At 37.1% G+C, this 19932-nt stretch overlaps 4 protein-coding genes and 2 pseudogenes across 5 annotated transcripts; 2 read left to right on the forward strand and 4 right to left on the reverse strand.

Annotated features, from left to right (window-relative positions):
* The first annotated feature begins 54 nt into the window (after window positions 1-54).
* On the forward strand, window positions 55-1556 carry LOC125204026 (RING-H2 finger protein ATL3-like). The gene has a single exon (XM_048102565.2). It carries the CDS (start codon window positions 401-403, stop codon window positions 1229-1231), a length of 831 nt encoding a protein of 276 aa, XP_047958522.2. The 5' UTR covers window positions 55-400; the 3' UTR covers window positions 1232-1556.
* A 670-nt stretch (window positions 1557-2226) lies between these two features.
* On the reverse strand, window positions 2227-3828 carry LOC125208500 (uncharacterized). 2 transcript variants are annotated; one of them, XM_048108136.2, is made up of 3 exons: window positions 3724-3828; window positions 2860-2925; window positions 2227-2725 (listed from the first exon to the last, which is right to left on the reverse strand). In XM_048108136.2, exons 1-3 carry the CDS (start codon window positions 3826-3828, stop codon window positions 2318-2320), a joined length of 579 nt encoding a protein of 192 aa, XP_047964093.2. In that variant the 3' UTR covers window positions 2227-2317. The 2 variants fall into 2 exon arrangements, with proteins under 2 accessions (XP_047964093.2, XP_047964094.2); XM_048108137.2 differs by lacking the exon at window positions 3724-3828 and adding an exon at window positions 3038-3431.
* A 927-nt stretch (window positions 3829-4755) lies between these two features.
* LOC125203302 (ubiquitin-conjugating enzyme E2 34-like) lies at window positions 4756-8398 on the reverse strand. The gene is made up of 10 exons (XM_048101615.2): window positions 8216-8398; window positions 7008-7121; window positions 6844-6898; window positions 6277-6315; window positions 6024-6087; window positions 5859-5920; window positions 5725-5764; window positions 5610-5637; window positions 5385-5476; window positions 4756-5160 (listed from the first exon to the last, which is right to left on the reverse strand). The coding sequence occupies exons 2-10, from the start codon at window positions 7062-7064 to the stop codon at window positions 4884-4886; spliced, it is 714 nt and encodes a 237-aa protein (XP_047957572.2). The 5' UTR covers window positions 7065-7121; window positions 8216-8398; the 3' UTR covers window positions 4756-4883.
* Window positions 8399-9866: 1468 nt separating this feature from the next.
* LOC125205057 (beta-D-glucosyl crocetin beta-1,6-glucosyltransferase pseudogene) lies at window positions 9867-11228 on the reverse strand (annotated as a pseudogene).
* Window positions 11229-13611: 2383 nt separating this feature from the next.
* LOC125205070 (beta-D-glucosyl crocetin beta-1,6-glucosyltransferase-like) overlaps window positions 13612-19932 on the reverse strand; it is a 45887-nt pseudogene continuing 39566 nt past the window's right edge.
* On the forward strand, window positions 17323-19063 carry LOC125205063 (glutamate receptor 2.7-like). The gene is made up of 2 exons (XM_048103866.2): window positions 17323-17598; window positions 17676-19063. Exons 1-2 carry the CDS (start codon window positions 17346-17348, stop codon window positions 18680-18682), a joined length of 1260 nt encoding a protein of 419 aa, XP_047959823.1. The 5' UTR covers window positions 17323-17345; the 3' UTR covers window positions 18683-19063.

The following is a 19932-nucleotide window of genomic DNA, read 5'->3' on the forward strand; positions in this document are numbered from 1 at the left end:
AAAATAAAAAATACAAGTCAATTAGAAATTTAAAAGCCTCCATCAAATTGCAGTTGGTCTCTTTGCTTTTGCACCCATTCTAGACGCCGCCGTGTAGGCCTCTTTCCCTTCTTACATTTCTCCGTTGACTGATCTCTTCACTTCCACGACCTCTCTTGCAACTTCCCTCCTGCTTCTCTTACATATAGAAACCTCTCACATTCTTCAAAAGATCACATTTCCAAATTTTCTCTATCTATTTACATTTTTTCTCAGTTTCAAGAACTCTACACATTTTGGTACAGCTATTTGATGAAACCCTTTTGAGTTCTTGGATAAAGATCGAATCTTTGAAGAAACCCTTTCGAAATCTCGGGTCCCTTCACAAAAAAGACTCAATCTTTCCTCAATTTTTCGAAAAATGGCCGAAGCGGCGGAGCTAAGCAGCGGCAAGATCGGAGACGAGGGAGTGATTGAGCTGACGGGGAAGATAATGGTGGTGGCGATAGTCCTCCTCTTCTTCGTGGTGGTGTTCGTCTTCTGCCTCCACCTCTACGCCAGGAGGTACTGGTACCGCCGCCAAGAAAGCACCACAGCCACCGCCACGCGGCGGCGCCACCTCGAATTCGCGGCGGGCCACCACGAGGCGGCGGCGGCCTCCGCCCTCCGCCGCGGATTGGACCCTTCGCTGCTCAAAAACATACCCATCACGGTGTTCGACCCGAAAGAGTTCAAAGAGGGCTTGGAATGCGCTGTGTGTCTGTGTGAAGTCTCTGAGGGTGAAAAGGCAAGACTTTTGCCCAAATGCAACCATGGATTCCATGTGGATTGCATTGACATGTGGTTTCAGTCCCACTCCACTTGCCCTCTCTGCAGAAACCCCGTGGCGAAATCCGAGGAATTCGCCACGGATGGGGAGGGTGTGGTTCAAGATCCAGCGGTGGAGGATTCAGTTGCAATTGTGATACCTAATTTCCCAACCAATGTGTTGATTTGGGGGAATGAGACTCAAGTTAGCACCTTTGCCCCTTGTGTGGAAGAGGGCCATCAAGGCAATGGAGAGACCTCGACCTCATCCTCCTCGTCCTCGTCCTCAGCCCCCTCTCACGAGGGAGCTGAGGAGGACGAGCAGAAATCCACGGTCCCAACGAGGCTGAGGTCGTTGAAGAGGCTGCTTAGTGGCAATAGAAGGGTGAATCCTTCAACACCAAGAAATCTTGATCTTGAACAAGGAGTAAGAGGGGTGAGTTGATTGATTTAGATTTGGTTTTATGTTCACATTAGACGTATTAGGCTTTTTCACTATGGTTATGGTTCAAAAAGTTTGAGCTATGATTTGCTTATAGAGATGATTGAGAGGTTGTGAGATGGATTATTTGTTAGATGTTCTTTGATTCTTGATGGAGATGAGTTAGTTGTTTTCTTGCAGCATATATGAATTGGGATATGCTTAATTTGTTGTATAAAGATATAGGTTAGATTCTCTATTGAGAAATCTTGCATAGTTTGTCAATGTAATAGCTATGTATTCAAGAGGTTATTATACTATAGTATATATCAAGATTTTTAAAGTTTGATTCTTTGTCTTATGCTTTGTGATCCACATCTCTTTTTAGTAATACTATTGATTTTGTGAGATGATGAGAGATTGAAATGAAATGGAAGTTAGAGTAATGTTTGTTGATGTGAATTAGATATTGAGAAATGAGAAGTATGCACAATATTGCATACGTTGTTTTTTAAAGGGCCAACATTTGGAAAAGGCATGAAGTATAGTAAAATTCTGGCTCATTCTGCAACTTTAATAATTACTCCGAAAAATCATAAAGTTTGTTTTGTTCTCAATTACCACATGATACAAAAAAAATCATGTTGCTTATGTGTGACACTATGTTTTTCAATGAAACGACGTCATTTTCTTTATGAATAGAGGATATAATTTAATTCACTACCAATGACGTTTACGTATAATTCATCAGCTGTCATATCAGATATAATTTAACTAATTTTTTGCCATGAGATAATTGCGACCAAAATCTAAACTTTATGGTTTCTTCGTCTGATTTTAAAAATTGCGGAACTCACCAAAATAGAATAAGACTAGAATTTACTTGTTTTCAACCTTTTGACAATGTGTATCTATTAATATTTTGTAGGGTAATAAAAACATTAACTTTTATTAGGGGTGCCATTGCCAATATGCCATGTTGATCCAACTGCAAGCAAAATATGTGGTCTACCACAAGATGGCACCAAACAATTATCCAATTGCTGTCTCAACTCATCCAAAATTCAATAAATTCTATATCCCGAAATTAACCTTAAAAATCAAACAAAACTATGTGACCATATATATAGGCCCATAAGCTTGAATCTTCTCCTCTTTAATCTCTCCAAGGCACATGTATGCTCCTTTCGGGCTCCCGGTCGAACCAAAAAGCCCGGCCAGGGGCCCGGACGCCGCACGTCGGGTCCTTTCAGACGATGCACCGACAACACCAGTAGATCGTCTGATTGGCCCCGACATGTTGGCACGCTTCGCCCTCGAGGCGGGGCAAGTGGTGTGAGAGTGAGATGGTTGATTGAGTGTTTTACTTTTACTTCTAGTGCCATTCTTCAACCAAGAAAATAGGGATTTTTCCCATGATTTCCTGTGCTTTTTCTCCCAATCCAACTGTTTTGTCTCCTTTTTCTCTACTCCATTTAGATTCACTTGGAAGGTGCTGTTTTTGGCTTCTTTCAAGAACTGAAATATGAAAAGAAAATAATTAGTAAAAAAAAGATTTTGAATCCAAAAATATGCAATAACTTAAAAATAGATGTAATATTAAGACTTCAAAATTAAAAAAAAAAATGAATATTACATGGGATCAAACAAACCTGTGTGAAATCTGACTGATAATCAAATTCATGGCTATAATCATCTGCAGAATCATTCATCTTTGCCTGAAGATGAAGAGAATAGCAATCAATGTATATATAAGAAAAGAAAAAGAGATTAATATAAATTCTTGGAAGATTTTCAGTTGGTGAAAAAACACACTGAACTATTTCTTACCTTGGAAATGATCTTGAATTTGCAGAGAGAGAGCAAATAACACAATGAAATTGTCTAGCAAATGATATAGTATATCTCTGTTTTTGATTTTATAGTGATTTTTTATTCACATTGCATAATGTGTGAAAACGTTAAGGCCAGCTAATATGTATGCAAGGCCACATGAAAATTTTGGAAATTTTGGAAAACTGTAGCTGTTGGATTGGCAGTGAAAGCTACTTACTTCTAACGTTTGAAATTTCCACAGAGAGAGAGAGAATATCTTCAAGAAAAGGTAAGTTTTTTGCAAAATCAAAATGGGAATCAATGTTACCAAAGTAGATCATATCCTATTTCAACCATATTATGATGTGTGTCACGTTTACTCTAAGTTATAATAGTCCACTAAAACGACTAATTAAATAAATAATGAAAGATGGTCATGTTCTTGTTTTTTAGACACTTTTCAAAATTGAATTATCAATTCACAAAGTTTACAATTTTCGCAATTATCTCATCTGTCTCATTTCCGACAAAAATGCGTTAAGATGTGAAGTTTGGTTTAAATTGTAAACTTCGTGATTTATAATTTCATTTTTGAAATCATGGGATGTATCATATCTGACTATCTTTCGTGATTATTTGTCAATTTACCGAAATATCAATATGAAAATAGAGAATATCTCATAAAAGGGAAGATTGCTTACAAAAAATGGTCCTTCATTTTGCTGGCTTAGTAGGTCTTTAGACATGAAATCATGGAGAAGTGAAGTGAAGTTTGGTGTAAATAAACTCAAACTTAAATTAAGCATAAAGTTTGGTTTAATGAATAGTGGTGAAAAGGATGTTTTGTAAAGCAAGAAGTAGTGGAAAGCCACAACCTAATAATATTTGTCATCATAGTGTTTTTCTATTTCATCATTATCAATTCACGCCGCATGTTTCGGAGGATCCCATGATATATGATATCTTACCCTTTTCTTGAGAAATGAAATTTACCAAATCAAAATATTTCATTGCATAACTCCAAATGAACTTAGATGTATTTAGGAGTTAGAACTTGGGACTTATTCACAATGTGACATGAACATGTGAACTTTTGACAAATAATGTGAGTTGATGGTCTTGAAGAAGAAAAGTGTACAAAAATTCAGCAAGCAATATATTCTTTAATTTAGTACTACTATTATTGATGTCATTTTGATGTTTACTATGTGTTGTAGTAGGTTATTTTGGATGACTTTCGATAGTGTCAATTTAATAAGTCATCAAGTCATGTTAGCCTCAAAATTATATTACTTGCAACAGTTCAATAATTTATGGGCGAATTTTAAAATTGATATGCAAAACAAGTTCAGTAATTTATGGGCGAATTTTAAAGTTGATATGCAAAATAAGAATTTGGCAAAAGTTTAAACAACTGAACTTTCAATTTTCAAAGTTAATACTATATATATATTAAATAGTTCATCAACTAAACATAACTAGGATAAATATTCAACGTCAGTGGAGGAAGTGGAAGCTCAAGTAGATGACAAAAGACCAGAAAAGGAGGAAAAGACAAACAGAGGATTTCAGGCATTGGAATTGAAACCTCAGCTAATGCACTTCAATTTAATGTTTTGATTAATTATGTAATGAGTCATCCCACTATTAAGGGGTCATTCCAAAACAGTTACTCTTTTAGAGCACAAAAAAGTGGGTGAGGTATACTACTGAAAGGAGTAATACACAATACATGGATTCAAATCATATTTCCTTCATTTGCACGACCACTGTACAGGTCCTGTTTCGGTACATTTAACACTTATAAGATATTACACCTAAATCACACTCAAAATATCCCTTTCAAGATGGCCATATAACATCACAGCTGAAGCAGGGGTAGAGCCATTACAGCAGCGAAAATGCAAACGAGCATCACTGACAACCAGGTAGGGAAAGACCCGCGTTTCTGCTGGTTATTTACCTCTTTTGGGACGTCTACGCTATTCGGTTCCACCTGGGATCCACGTTTCTTTAATGTGGGGCGGGAACTTTCTTCCCTGACGGATTCTTGTGCTGCCTGATCAGCAGATTGCTCGGTCGCTAACTGTTGTTCGTATTTCTCCAGGTACTCTGGAAATAGTTTCTTAAAAGTTGGGCTGTTTTGAGCAAAAAAGAGAGCTTTGAGATCAATCATAACTCCCAGATGTTAAAACAAGTAACTAATGTTCATCATTCAATAGCAATATATTGGTGAATTAATTAACTGATGATTTGGTAACAATAAACAAAATAAAAGGGCACATGTGTGAACCTTTAATTCATCTTACGCAGACCAAGAAATGACGATAAAAGAGAATGCATATCCTTAAGTAAGACTTACATTTTACAATTAAAAGCAAGGGAAGTACTTGCAAGCCTCTTTTTCTCTGCGTCTGTACTTGAGACACTGCCAGTGGTAGGACTATTGTCCATCTGAAACAAAATAGAAAACAAATAGCACCTGGTTGTATATTTCGACTGTGGAAACTAGTTTACTAGCATGTAAGGGTTTCAATGTAAAAATAGCTGTTAAAATGATCAAACTCCCCATTAGCATGGAACCCACCATGAATGAAAGGAGGCCATTCAGTATGCTGCATAGAAATGGGAAAAATCAGCACAATAAACTTGTATAATTGGTAGAGAAAATGAAGAGTGATATTTTTCTCGAAATCCTTTACCTTGAGACAGACCACATGGGGTTCCAACTCTCAGGATGGACTGGAAAAGGAATCAAATAAATAGTGTGACACAAGAGAATTGAGTACAGATAACACAAGGAAATAATATGCTAAAGCAACAACAAATAACTTACAATCACTCATGGACAGGCATAATTTCTTTTGTGTCATAAAGCGTCCATTTGGAGTAGTCATGCTACACGGCACATGGAGAACATTTAAAAATTTAAAAATATTCAACAGTAGATTGCCACATCATGCTTAAATGAGTAGACATGGCATAAGAGATGAAAACTTACGTGATTCCTGGAGGTTTAAATGGGTACTCTGGTGGAAACTTTATCTTTCCATAGTAATATCCACCTTGAATGATCAGAGATTGTAAAAGAAATTAAAGACAATTATTTAGTACAAAGACACAAAACAGACCAGGGCTAAAAGCATTAGTAGCTGTAGTTCATCAGCAGATAAACACAGTGCGCATGTACCCCATTTATAACTATTTTTCCCCGAATCAGACATGTTAAAGATGGGAAAAAAAGAGCCAAAAACCTGCAAAGGGCGTTCCTTGACTCCCCTCCAAAACATAATCTGAATGCAGAATTAGGAAAAAGAGCCATATCAATAGTAGATGAAACAATCATTAGCTATCATAAATTGAACAAAATAATCAACACCAGTGACACCATTTAGCTCTTCAGATACACTATCAAAGATCTAGACTTCAATGAGAATATAACTGAAAGAAGAACCCCATCACAAGGAAAATAACATGTCTCATCTTTTCCGCAATTCCCACAATCAATACTATGAAGAGCATCTTAGGCAACAATAAAAGATGGGAACTAACCTCCCATCAACTAATATGCTGCAGGAAAATGTAGATGAAGTGATGAACTACCATTATTAGCTGGTTCCAAAGTATAACCAATCATTTACTTGTGGACAAACATATTTGTCAAATGAATGAGAAAGAAACTATTTATATTCCCAGGAAAAATGAAAGTAATCTATGCTTAAGAACATGTTCAGAAAGAGGTGGGAACCACATACTACTGTAAAATAATAATAAAAGAACAATAGAAGTAAATTTTAACGAAAAAGTAAGGGAAGACTCACGCCACTCAAGGATGTCATTTGGCAGAGGACGTGCCACGACATTGGAGACAGGTTCCTGTATGTGACATCATTAGTATATAACGTTAAATGAAGTTTACCAGAAAGAATATCCATAGCCCCATGCCTGAGATTTCAAACATTTCCAGAAGTTGAAAACGACTTACTTTACATAGGGCTCTAGATTCCTTTTGGAGGCGCTTTACACAAGCTTTTTCGGCCATTTGAAGGTAGCTTACAGGGGATATTGATCTTGTCCACAGCCTTGAATAGGATGTTCCCTGCTAAGCGAAAGTTTGTCTTCAACTTTATAAAACATTTTCCTCTTCTTTTCCTTAAATTGCCAATAGGCAATACACAATACGACTTACACTGAAATTTCAATGACCGAAGTTCCACTGAAGTAATTCAATAGCACACACATCAAAACAGAAGATCATAATCAGACAGTACATTTTCCCATTTTCAGATGCCAGATGCAAGAGGAGATCATTCAGACATGATCAAATAACAATTCCCAAATTGGAAGAATATCAAATCAGATGTGAAAAACTTTTAGTGCACTGGAGCATTTGGCAATATCGTAATAACTCCAAATATCTATTTCCGCTACCATCCACTATTATTTATAACCAACCTGCTCCTATTCTCTAAATCCTCGTAAATTAGGCAATATCTGTATTGTAATCACACCAAACACCTATTTAAGCCACCATCCATTATATTTAACCAACATGCTCCCATCTCTTTAAATCAATTAAATAAGCGCCCACTAAACAGCGCCACAGTTCAGATGTTAAATTAGGCCCCGGTCGTGATTGCCACTTCTTATCGAAGAAAAACTTACTAAAGTGCTAACTTCCTACAAACTTTACAAATTCAATAGAAACTCAGCTCCTTGCCATCTTCATCAGTATTCAGCAAAAGCAATCTCTACGTGATACGAGGAATCACAACAGATTCACCAATAGATGCACAGAAAGGTGTTTACTAAGGCGGCAACTAATGAATGAGGAAACATTAACAGCATCTTCTGCTCAACAACCACCATTGCTACAAATCCAAGAAATAATTACCTATTGTTCAATCATCAACGAATAAGCCAAAATTTCCCAAGAATGCAGTCAAACTCATAGCCCTTATACCCCAACATCCCCAGAGGCAAATTTAGGAACTTCTAGCTTTCGATAATTTCATTTCCCAAATTGATCCAACCCCAATTGCGTACAAGCGTAATCGATTATCAATCAAAATCAGAAAATTAAACAAATCGGTAATCTCTCTCACATTCTTGAATACTCAATCTAATTAGAAAATGAAACATAAATCCGAAAATAAAAGAGCCAAAAAACAGTAGTATAAACTGAATCCTTACCGGAGTTTGAAAACCCAAAATCAAACGAACAATTGATCGAAAAGTCTTCAGCGGAGTTCAGCTTTCAGCGATTTTTTAATCTTAGATAATTAATTCAACAATTTTAACGAATCAACAAAATCCAACGCGTTGAATTTGGGCAGAAGATTATTTTTTGAGCTTAGATTGGAACTCCTAATTTCGTTTTGGGTATAAAGACGGTTTTATCCCCTTGTTACTATTCGTGTTCAATTATTACTACTCACTCCGTCCCACTTTAAGAGTCCCGATTGAGTTCGGCACAGTATTAAAAAATGTAAATGAAAGTTGGTGAAAAAAGATAGTGGAATGTTGGTCATACCTTTTAATATTAGTTTTATAATAAAAGATGAGTGAAAAAAGGTTAGTGGAATGTGGGGCCTAATACTATTTATAAAATATTCCAACCGGGACTCCTAAAGTGGGACATCCAAAAATAGTAAACTAAGACTCCTAAAGTGGGACGGAGGGAGTAATATTTAATAAAATAAATTATGGATATTTATTTTTTATTTCAATTAATGTATTTTTTTCCTAAAATTTAATTATTTAAATGGCTAGAATGAGGCTATAAAAGGGGGCTTACGACATTGTATTGTGGATGCTTTTGGTCTTATATTCTCAATTTTATCTTATTAACTCAGTAGTGAGTAGCATAATTCATCGTTCAATCACAATAAAATGTTTATCAAATGGACAAATAAAACAAGAAAGTGTTTTATAAAGTCACTGTCATACAGAATCCAATCTTCTACTTGCCTGTTTTAAAAACACCACCTAGTAATTCAAGCATCTTAAGAAGAGGTATTGATCCGATTTTAGGGATTTGTTTTAATTTATTTCATTTTCCTAGTATATATTTTTTTTATTAGAATTAAGAATTAATTTTAATATAATTTGTTGAGAATTAAGAGTAGATATAGTTTAACTACGCTATAGGCCCACTCTGAAAATGGGCTAACCCAAAAATTGAATCGGCCAACCTCATTTAACCTTTGATTATTATTCTGGTTTTTATCCATGTATGGAGTACTATATGATTTAATTTAGAAATTTTTTCCCTCTACTTAGTAATTTTCGTAGAAATTTAGAAGCATTATTTACTTAGTTGATTTCCGAACTTTTTAATTTTCGTTCAAACTAAAGTCCATTATAATTTGGTGTATATGTTTATTTAATGATTTTGATCCAGGATATCATGGAGATTTCAAAATTTGACGATCAACTATTTTTTTTAACCATTGTGATTAACTTAACCAAATTACATGTTTCTTACAAAACTAACTCAATCATATTTTTATGATATTATATTCTGTCAACGTAAATTAAGTCAATGCATGTTTACAACCATTATTAAATATTTAAAGTTTTGGTTTAAGTTAAAAAACACAGCCAAAGTTATAAAGGCATTGCATCATGTCACTAATATAAAAAAAGATTAGTCTCATAATTCACTCAAATACAATTCAAATTCACCAACTGCATTTAAAAAAATTACAGATTATGGTGTCCGAATAAAAACCAGCTGCATTTAAAAAACTATATGCAGCGGACTCAAAAAAGAAACTAGTACTACTACTAGTAACTAACATGAAAAATAAATTAGTACTAGTAAGTAACAATATATCACAAACTAAAAAATGCTATAGAGTATTTCAGTGAAAGCTAGCCATTTGCTCTTCTTGTTCCTCTTCTTCATCACCTTGTTCTCCCAAATAAGCTTCACAAACACGGCCACAACGTCATCAATCTCTTCGTCCCCCTTGAGCCGGAGCTTCTCCCTCATCGAAACAGCACTCTTCCTGATCCCCTCGTCGCCCACCACACGTCTTATGACCTCGGCCACGACCTCCTTCTCGAGCCTCCCTCGGCCGTCCCTGACCACCTCCACACCGACACCGATGAGCTCCACCAACCTAGCATTGAGGGGCTGGTCAATGTGCATAGGCATAGCTATGATGGGCACACCAAATTTCATGCTCTCCATCATTGAGCTACATCCACAATGGCTCACAAAACCCCCCACACTCTCATGCCCTAGAATCTGAGCCTGTGGGGCCCACCCTTCAACTACCAAACCCCTCCCCTCAACCCTCTCAAGAAACCCTAGTGGCAAGGAATCTTCTAGAACAATCTTGTTACCATCCTCCCTTTTGGGAAACCTAATCACCCATATGAAGTTGAAGTTGGAAAGCTCCAAGCCATGAGCAAGCTCTAGAATATCTTCTTTACTAAGAAAATACTCACTTCCAAAAGACACAAAAACAGTGGAATTTTTCTCCTTTTTGTCCAACCAATTGATCAATTCATTGCTCCCATTAATGGAAGTAGTAGCTTCTTGTACAAGGGCACCAACAGGCACAACCTTTTTCCCAAGCAACTCAGCCAAGTAGTCACTATACTTGGCCTCAATCTCACTAAACCCCTTGATCAAAACGGCGCCGTTCGAGCGGCGCACCCCGGCAAAGGCGTTCCTCCTGACCCCCTCGTCCACCGCGAGCAGGCGGTCGCGGTGGACGAGCTCGTACTCCCGGTAGTAGACCTCCGGGAAGGGGAAGTCGTCCTCGGCCGCCGCGGGGGAGAAGAAGTGGAAGAGGTAGGCGTTCATGGTGGCGCTGCTGGTGATGAACTCCACCGCGGGGACGCCGTGCTCCGCGGCGACTTGCGGGGCCCACGGCTGGAGGAAGTCGTAGACGAGGAGGTCGGGGCGGAGCTCGGAGAGGACGCGGCGGAGCTCGGGGGCGGCCAGGTCGAGCGTCTCCTTGAGGGCTTCCATGTGCTCGGGGGGGAGGCCGTTGGTGGTGTGGAGGCGGCGCGGGAGGAGCGTCTCGGGGAGGTGGAGGACGACGCGGCGGATGGAGTGCTGGTGATCCTTCTCGATGGATTTGAAGTTGGCGGCGGTGGAGCAGAGGTGGACGACGAAGTTGCGGCGGGAGAGGCGCTTGGCGAGCTCGAGGTAGGGGGAGATGTGGCCGTGTGCGAGCCATGGGAACATTAGGATGTTTGATGGAGAATCCATGACAACTTTTTTTTTTTTAGAGAAGAAATTTTTGCGTGTGTGATGAAGTTAGTTCTTGAGATGGTGCCATTTTTATAGATCGAGTGTCGCAATGTTTTCATATTAATCTTTTGTGTGAATATTTCTTACCAAGAATTCGTTTGTTTCATTATTCGATTAAGATAGCACAATATTTCACTTTTTTATGTTTCTATGTGATCACAAATTTTGGAGGAAATTTAATAGAATCGTGGATGGATTTAGGATGACACCCAATTCGTATTGTCATATGGTAAGTCTATAGGAGGAGTAAATATTTCCTCCTAATTTAGGGTTTATATGTGATTCGAATTGGTAATACGAATTTTTTATTCATTATTTCACCAGAGATGATGTTTTTAAGTTCTGGGGAAATTTTCCATATTTTAGAATTATGTATAGAATTAGATTCAAAATTTGACACTCCAATTCATATTGGCATTTGGTATGTCTATAGTATAGTAGGGAATATTTTCTCCAAATTTAGGGTTGATATGTGATTCGAAAGGGATGAATTAGTTTTTTTCAAACGAATTTATGATTTATTATTGAATAAATAAAATCAATTGTATGGTTGAGAGACCATTGTGTGTATTTCAAGAAAATATATTGTTGGTTTATGGTGTATATTTTGCAAAATCTTTGTTTTATCCAAAGAGATCTTGATGTGGGTATGGTGATAAAAGAATCAGTTTATTTATAGAGTTATATACGCCTTATATATGAAATTTTTAGAGCAACCGTAACTTTTAACTGTAACCATTTTCCTTGTGCCCTATTTACCGCAACTTTATTCTCTTTAAGAACTAGGGCTTTTTTGTGTTTGTTATTTTAATAGAATTTAATTAAGAGAGTGAACAATTAATGATCTTGATTTTGTTGTGGAAGGGCTAGGAGATTTGTGAGAAACCGAGTCTGGGCCATTTTGGCAGGTAGAGGCCCACTCAAAACAATGGGCCAGCTAAAACCCAAACCCAAAATATTGGATAGGCCAATTTATATCAATTAAAACACTTTGGATCTCAATTACATATAGACAAATCACACTTTAACAACTGAAATAATTCTATACTGAAACAACATCAATATAGAAAATTAATCCTCAACTTATAATGTTCAAATGACAAATTCATGGCCATAGAATAATTATATGTGATGAAGTACAAAATAAGTATTACATATATATTTTGGGATGTAACAGTATTAAAACTTAACATTAAGTTCCGATAGAAATTGATGGATTCCATCCTAAAACTAATTGGTGGTAGGAGAAGAGGCTCATGAGACTTATATAATGGATTAAGCTCTTTGTGTACGCCGATGTGGGATATTGTTACATTGATTTTATGTTTCAATTGTTGCCAACACCTTTCCTCAAACCCTTTAAGGTGAACCTTGGAGAGATTGGACTTTTTTATGATCGGTTGGACAACTAGCCCAATTTTTTATTGGTGATAGGAGGATAGGCTCATGAGACTTATATAGTGGATTAAGCTCTTTGTGTACGTTGATGTGGGATATTGTTACATTCATTTTATGTTTCAAGTGTTGCCAACACCCTCCCTCAAACCCTTCAAGGTGAACCTTGGAGGGGTTGGATTTTTTTATGATCGGTTGGACAACTAGCCCATTTTTTTTCTCGATCGGTTGGACCACCGGACCAAATTTTAAGCCCAGATATACTTTTGGGTCAGTCATTTTTTTCAGTTTTAGCCCAGATATACTGTTGGGTCAGTTAAACAATTGATCCACAGTAGGCGACCCACTCTGATACCATGATAGAAGTCCATGAGTTCCATCTTAAAACCAATTGATGATAGGAGGAGAGGCCCATGAGACTTATATAGTGGATTAAGGTCTTTGCAATGTGGGATATCGCTACATTCATTTTATGTTTCAATTGCCAACAAATTCGTATTACTAATAAATCAATAGTATAATCACCAGTGTTATTAATCTCATTATTATAAATTAAAATCTTCAATCTTTTTCGTGACTCTTAATACCGCAAGGCGCAATATACAAATGAACATACTTGGAAAATTATTGTAAGTTGATTTGGTTATCTATTTTATGATTTTGCTCTAGACCAATTAGCTCCCATACTTTGTGTCCTTAATTTATCGATTTGATCCATTTATATTTTTACATGATTATTTTCAGGTAGACATGAAAAATCGACGGATAAACTATTTTTAAACATAAATATTACACGAAAAATAATGATATGTACCTCAAATCGGTCATAAAACATAATCGTTGTGATTAACTTAATCAAATTATACGTTCGTTACAAAATTACATTTTACAACCTGCTAATAAAGAAGTAACCAGAAATCAGTTAGTCATTGGTCTTGTTCTTCTTGTTGTTCTCGCAAAGCTTGACAAACACTTGGACAACCTCCTTAATCTCTTGGTCCCCTCTCACTTGGAGCTTCTCACTCATGGACATAGAACTCCTCCTCACGCCCTCATCGGCCATCAAGCTGCGTATGACCGCGGCCACCGCCTCCCTCTCAAGCTTCCCACAGTCGTTCCTGACCACCTCCACACCCACACCAATTTGCTCCACCAACCTAGCATTGAGCGGTTGATCTAGATGCATAGGCATAGCTATAATGGGCACACCAAATTTCATGCTCTCCAACATTGAGCATGCCCTAGAATCTGTGCCTGTGGGGCCCACCCCTCCACCACCAAACCCCTCCCCTCAACCCTCTCAAGAAACCCTTGTGGCAAGGAATCTTCTAGAACCATCTTGTTCTCCTCTCTTTTCGGAAACCTAATCACCCATATAAAGTTGAAGTTGGAAAGCTCCAAACCATGAGCAAGCTCTAATATATCTTCCTTACTAAGAAAATACTCACTCCCAAGACACAAAATATAGTGGAATTCTTCCCCTTATTGTCTAGCCATTGGATCAATTCATGGTTACTGTTGGAAAGAGTAATTGAAGTGTCCAAGTATGTTGGGAAGAGAAAGTGTGGAGTCCCAATCTTTGGAAAGTGGGTAACATTTACAATATAGAGTTTCAATGAGTATAATTCCTAGGTATATTTATATATAGAGTCCTATAAATACCTATGTAGAAAGTATCTCAAATAACAATTCAAATCAATTAAAATGTAGTCTTCAAGAGTTCTTGAGTTTTATTTTTCGCATTTTATCTTTCAACATGGTATCAGAGCAGGTTCGATCCTCCATATGGATCGATCTGTCTCTATAGCAAAAAAAAAAACAAAAAAAAAGTCAATCAAATGAGGAGGCCTGCATTTAAGCAAGAGGCTGAAATTCTACCCAATAGAATGTTCTTCACCAACAATCCTTTGTTAGTTTGTTCAAAAAAAAAAAATATCACCAAAATTCAAGCCTTCTGTCCACCAAGAAATTTTCAGCCACTCTCTACTCAACTTCAAAGCCACAGCAAGAGCCAAGTCTCCCTTTTCAAAACAGAGAAGGCTGAGTGAATGCAGCACGACACCAACTCATTGCCAGCAGCAGCAAGCGGCGATAGAGCCGACGGAGAACTAGCAAGTAGGGGTCGATTGGTCGCCGGTGTGAGCATCGATCTGGAGGTGGAAGCGAGCAAGAGAGATCTAAGAGAGGAAGGCAAGAAGACTCCGAAAGTGAAGTCGTCGGACAGCCATAGCAGAGGAAAGAACCGATGCTGTCAAAAAGGCCGCAGAGTAGCATCTTTCACAATCTTACAAACACAAAAAATGGAAGAAGAGAATTCGATGAATCGTCCGGCTAGGGCCAAACGATTCATCGTGCCTAGAAGAATGCCGAGAGAGAGCAGGACAGTGTGTACCACCGAAAGAAGAGCCGAGGCTGTCGAGAGCAGCTCAACCAAGAGATCAATGGTGCCGATAGAGCGGTGCCACCCAGCCGCTGTCAAGAGAAGAAAACAGAGGAGTTTGTCCGGCCGAGGGGGAGAAGAAGTAGCCGACCGAACAATCCCTCCCCAAATGTATGTTGGCGGAGAAGTCAAAGATGCCCGCCGGTTAGAGGGCGAGAAAGCTACTGCATTGCAACTCACACATCGATGGCCAGTTAACCGGAGAAATCAGAAGGAGGAGAGATGACTGAAGGCTACGCCTTCAACTAGGCTGTCGGAAAAGTGTTGCCAAATGGAGGAGCCGCCACAGAAGGAGGAGCCGTCCCCGAAAAACTCATCACCAAATTGAGTTGTGTCAAGAAAGTATACTGGTGTTGCCGGAAAAGAAGCAGACAGGAAAGACCCTAAAATGGAGTCCTTCATCTGATAGGGAGAATAGGGCAGCCTACGAGAGGTCTGGAAGATTGCCGGGAATAGAGCGGGATCGGCACCGGCACCAAGCAGATGCTGCAGAGCCTAAGGTCGACGATAGAGCAGAGTGAGCCGCTTCTCTACAGTTATGTTTATCTGTTGTTGTTTCGATTTTAGATTAGTTTTGAGATGATTGAAATCAGATATGTTGGCTGTTGTACTAGAAGAAAGGAATTGCCATGAATTTTGGTTGGAAACATTTTGTTGTTATTCACTTTCAACAATTTGATAATACTCCTATCACTTTAGAATTAGTGTTGTTGTATACTTATGTGTTTTTTCTCTCGTGTGCTAATGTTTTGGTACACATTTTTATTATTTTGGAAGAGAATCGACCTCCGGCGTGTCAAATCACCGATTTGGTGCCGGAAATTTAATTTTGTGATAGATTTGATTGTGTATTATTTAGGGTAATTAACATTTTAAATAGGTTGGGACAGATTTAATAAAAAAAAAATTGTACTCCAAGATTGTATGATTTTTTTTACTATGCCAATGTTGGTCACATTACATGTGTTTGAGCAGATTTTATTGGGTCTAAAAAATGTTATACTAGTACAGTAGTACTACATGAATTGTTGACTTAATGTTTGACTCAATTTACAAATTATTTAAATTTGCAGCTTCCTACTAACATCATGGTAACGTATGTACTTTGAAGAAAAAACTAAAATAACACACACGTGAAAAAAAAATCTCTGGAGGGGATTTTTTTTTATTAAAGAACCACCACCAACCATTATAACTGACATGATTATGTCTATTAAATATAGATATTATAATTGACATAATTATGAAATAAAAGAAAAGAAGAAGTTGAATATGGTCATATGAAGTACTATTATCAGATAAATTCAAACTATAAAAAATTAAATTCAATTAATTTGGAGGAATTTGGACCCAATGTTCCAATTGATTAATTACGTCATACAGTATATATGAAGAATTCAATTGATGTAGTTGATTAATTACATCAGATTCAAAACTGAACGTTTTCTAGCGGAATCTATGGAGCATTTCAATAAATGTCATGTTTGAAGTTTGAACTATGAAAGTTATCAATAGTATATCAGTTACTACTAATTCCCTGAAAAGAAATACGGAGCAGTCCATTATTAATTAATACTATATTGATGAAAATGCATATATCTATTAAATAATTAAAATATGTACTATATTCTGCACATGTTGATACATTAATATATGAGTAAATTTAATTATAAGTGTAACTAATGATTTTTTAGTACTAATATTTATGGATTTTATTTATTGATAAAATAAGAATCTTAATTATATTAGTAGGAGTATTATTAAAGTTTTTACCAGATATTGGAAATTATGATATTGTTTTATGCATGTTTAGAGATTGAAGGTCATAAACTTAGGATGCAAACTATCAGAAATTTCTTGAAGAATAAAACATAGCGAATTAAGACTAAAACATAGCGAATTAAGACTAAAACATTTCCTCTTTTGTCAAGATTCAGAAACATATGAGCTAGAATTGGTCAGAGCTTCTCCTGCAAATTAAAAGCATACACGTCCACAAAATCAACAGAATCTTCAGTTGTTTTATTGACAAGTCCACTCTTTTTTAATTAAAATCAAAGACTTAGTAAAGCGTAATTACGTGATCATTTCATTTTTCCAAAGTTGGAATTTTGCATGCTCGTATATGTATATATACAAGTGTTGCTTCATCGATCCATTTCCCAAGTAGATACTATTCATTTTTATTAGATTCTTAATACTTTTCCAAATTTCCAATGCAGAAACCACTCTTTTATTTGTTGCTTATGCTTTTGTATATGACCTCTTGCGTTTCTCCATTGAGCAGTTTCAATGCAAAGGTTGACGTCGGAGTTATTCTTGATCTTCAAACAATTCAAGGAAAGATGTACAAAACTTGCATTTCTATGGCCATTGAAGAATTCTACTCCAAAAACACTAATTATAGCACTGTGATCGTGCCACATTTCAAGGATTCAAGAGAAGATGTTGTTTCTGCAGCTTCTGCAGGTATATATAAATACTATAACACCTCTTTTCCTTCAATACAAGTTTACATTTCTTGGAAACTTTTTCTGAAAATGCAGCCATTGATCTGCTGAAGAATACTCAAGTAGTGGCGATTTTGGGGCCGCAAACATCCATTCAAGCACACTATGTGATGGAAATTGGTGACAAAGTGAAAGTTCCGATAATATCACCAGCAACGAGCCCCTCTCTATCGCCTCGCCACTCACCATACTTCATCAGATCGTCATGGTGTGCTGCTTCTCAGGCCAAGGCAGTAGCTGCGGTTGTAAAGAACTTTGGTTGGAGGGAGGTTGTTTTTATCTACGAGGATACGAGATATGGAAGTGGATCAGTACCACTTTTGGGAGAGGATGCTTTTGTCTCATCCCAATATGCAGTTTCTCCTTCTGCTAAAAATGATGAGATTCTTCAACAACTGAATGAGCTCAAGAAGAAGCAGGCAAGGGTGTTTGTGGTTCACATGCCACCATCTCTTGCATCTCGATTCTTCCAAATGGCGAAAGAAGCTGGAATGATGAGCAAGGGGTACGCGTGGATAGTTGCTGATCCGCTACCTAGTTTATTGGATTCAGAAGCTAGTGAAGCAATGCAGGGAGTAGTAGGTGTGAAGGCTCATATCCCCAAATCTGACCAAGTTATTAGCTTCGATAGAAGATGGAGGAAGAGGTTTTATGAGGAGAATCCGGAGATTGTAAGGTCAGATCTGAATGCTTTTGGTTTGTGGGCTTATGAAAGCATAGCTGCTGTAGCAGAATCTGTGGAGCGTGTACGCGCAGATGCATCTCCAAGATTCAAGAAAATGGCGGGTGGAGGCAGCTTAACGGATTTGGAAGCAATAGGGACTTCTAATAGTGGTCCAAAACTTGCTCCATTGATCAAGAATTTACTTTCTAAAGGCTTGAGGGGTGATTGCAATATCATCAGTGATGGTCAGTTACAACCATCTGAATTTGAGATTGTGAATGTGATTGGCAATCGAGTGAACACTGTCGGATTTTGGACAGAACAGAATGGCATTTCGAAGGATCTTGCCATCATATGGCCCGGTAACGAACGTGCCTAATGGCTTGAGTGGGAGAAGGCTGAGAGTCGGAGTTCCTATGAACGCAGGGGTTAACTAAAAAAGCACCATTACTTTGAGGAAAACCAATTTAATTAATAATGCATGAATGAGTGGGAGAATCTTGGTACATATGTGAACAAAGTGAAAAACTAAAACGTAGTAGTAGTAGTAGTAATAAATTATTCGCACTAAACACAAATAACATTTTTATGGAGTAGTACATTTTCATGGGTTTTTCATGGAGTAGTACATTTTTAAACGTATCCAGTAGGATTCCATTGCTATAAGCTCCTTCATGGGTTTTTCTTCGTTTGATTCTTTTCCCATGTCGTACCTATATACCGAACCAAACTAATTTCCTCTATAAAAGGAACCTATCTTTTCTTTTGCATGCATGTATTATGTATATACACCAACTTTTAATATTTTCTAAATCTCAGTTTGCACAGCTTTAAGATACAAAACTAAAAAATTTAAATACTCCTATTTATCAATGAATTAATTAAATTGATATTTGGATGTTAATAAATTCCTATGTATTAACAATTCATTCATACTAAATTAATATACTAACTATCACTTTTGAAACCATGAGATTTAATGCGTATTTGATAAAGTAAGAAATTAATAAAATGAAAAAAAAAGCAATTGAAATAACTCCTCTCTCATAAAGCAATTGAAATCTCAGTTTGCACAGCTTTAAGTAATTACCATAAATTTATTACAAATATAAATACTTAAAATAACTCCTCTCTCATAAACTACTCCTAATATTGCAACGTATATAAAGAAATGTTGTGTATTAAAGAAATGTTGTGTATTAAGTATTTGCAACGTATATAAACTACTACTACTAGTAGTACTAGTGCTAGTAGTAGTACTACTACTACTATTATTATTATTATTATTATTATTATAATAAATAAACGTTGGGTATTAGTATTTGCAACGCTCTCTCATGGGCTTCCTTTCCTAAAAGCCCACAATTAAAATTTTTGACGCGATGGTTGAGATCAATCCACGTCGCTCAACGCTGTTCATCCACGATGCGCTACCATTTTTCACTGCAATCTTTAATGTTTTATTGGTTTATTATTTTGACGCGAAACAGCTGAGATTAATACACGTGGCTCAATGCTGATCAACGATAGTGATCAATCCACGCTGATAAACTGTGATTGGTCGAGCTTTGCTGTTTCACGTCTTCTGATTGGTGGAGACACGTAGATTCACGCCTTTTGATTGGTGGA

This window comes from Salvia hispanica, chromosome 6, assembly GCF_029641045.1.
Source record: "Salvia hispanica isolate PSC_SH4W2 chromosome 6, Shi_PSC_v1, whole genome shotgun sequence".
Lineage (NCBI taxonomy): Eukaryota > Viridiplantae > Streptophyta > Magnoliopsida > Lamiales > Lamiaceae > Salvia > Salvia hispanica.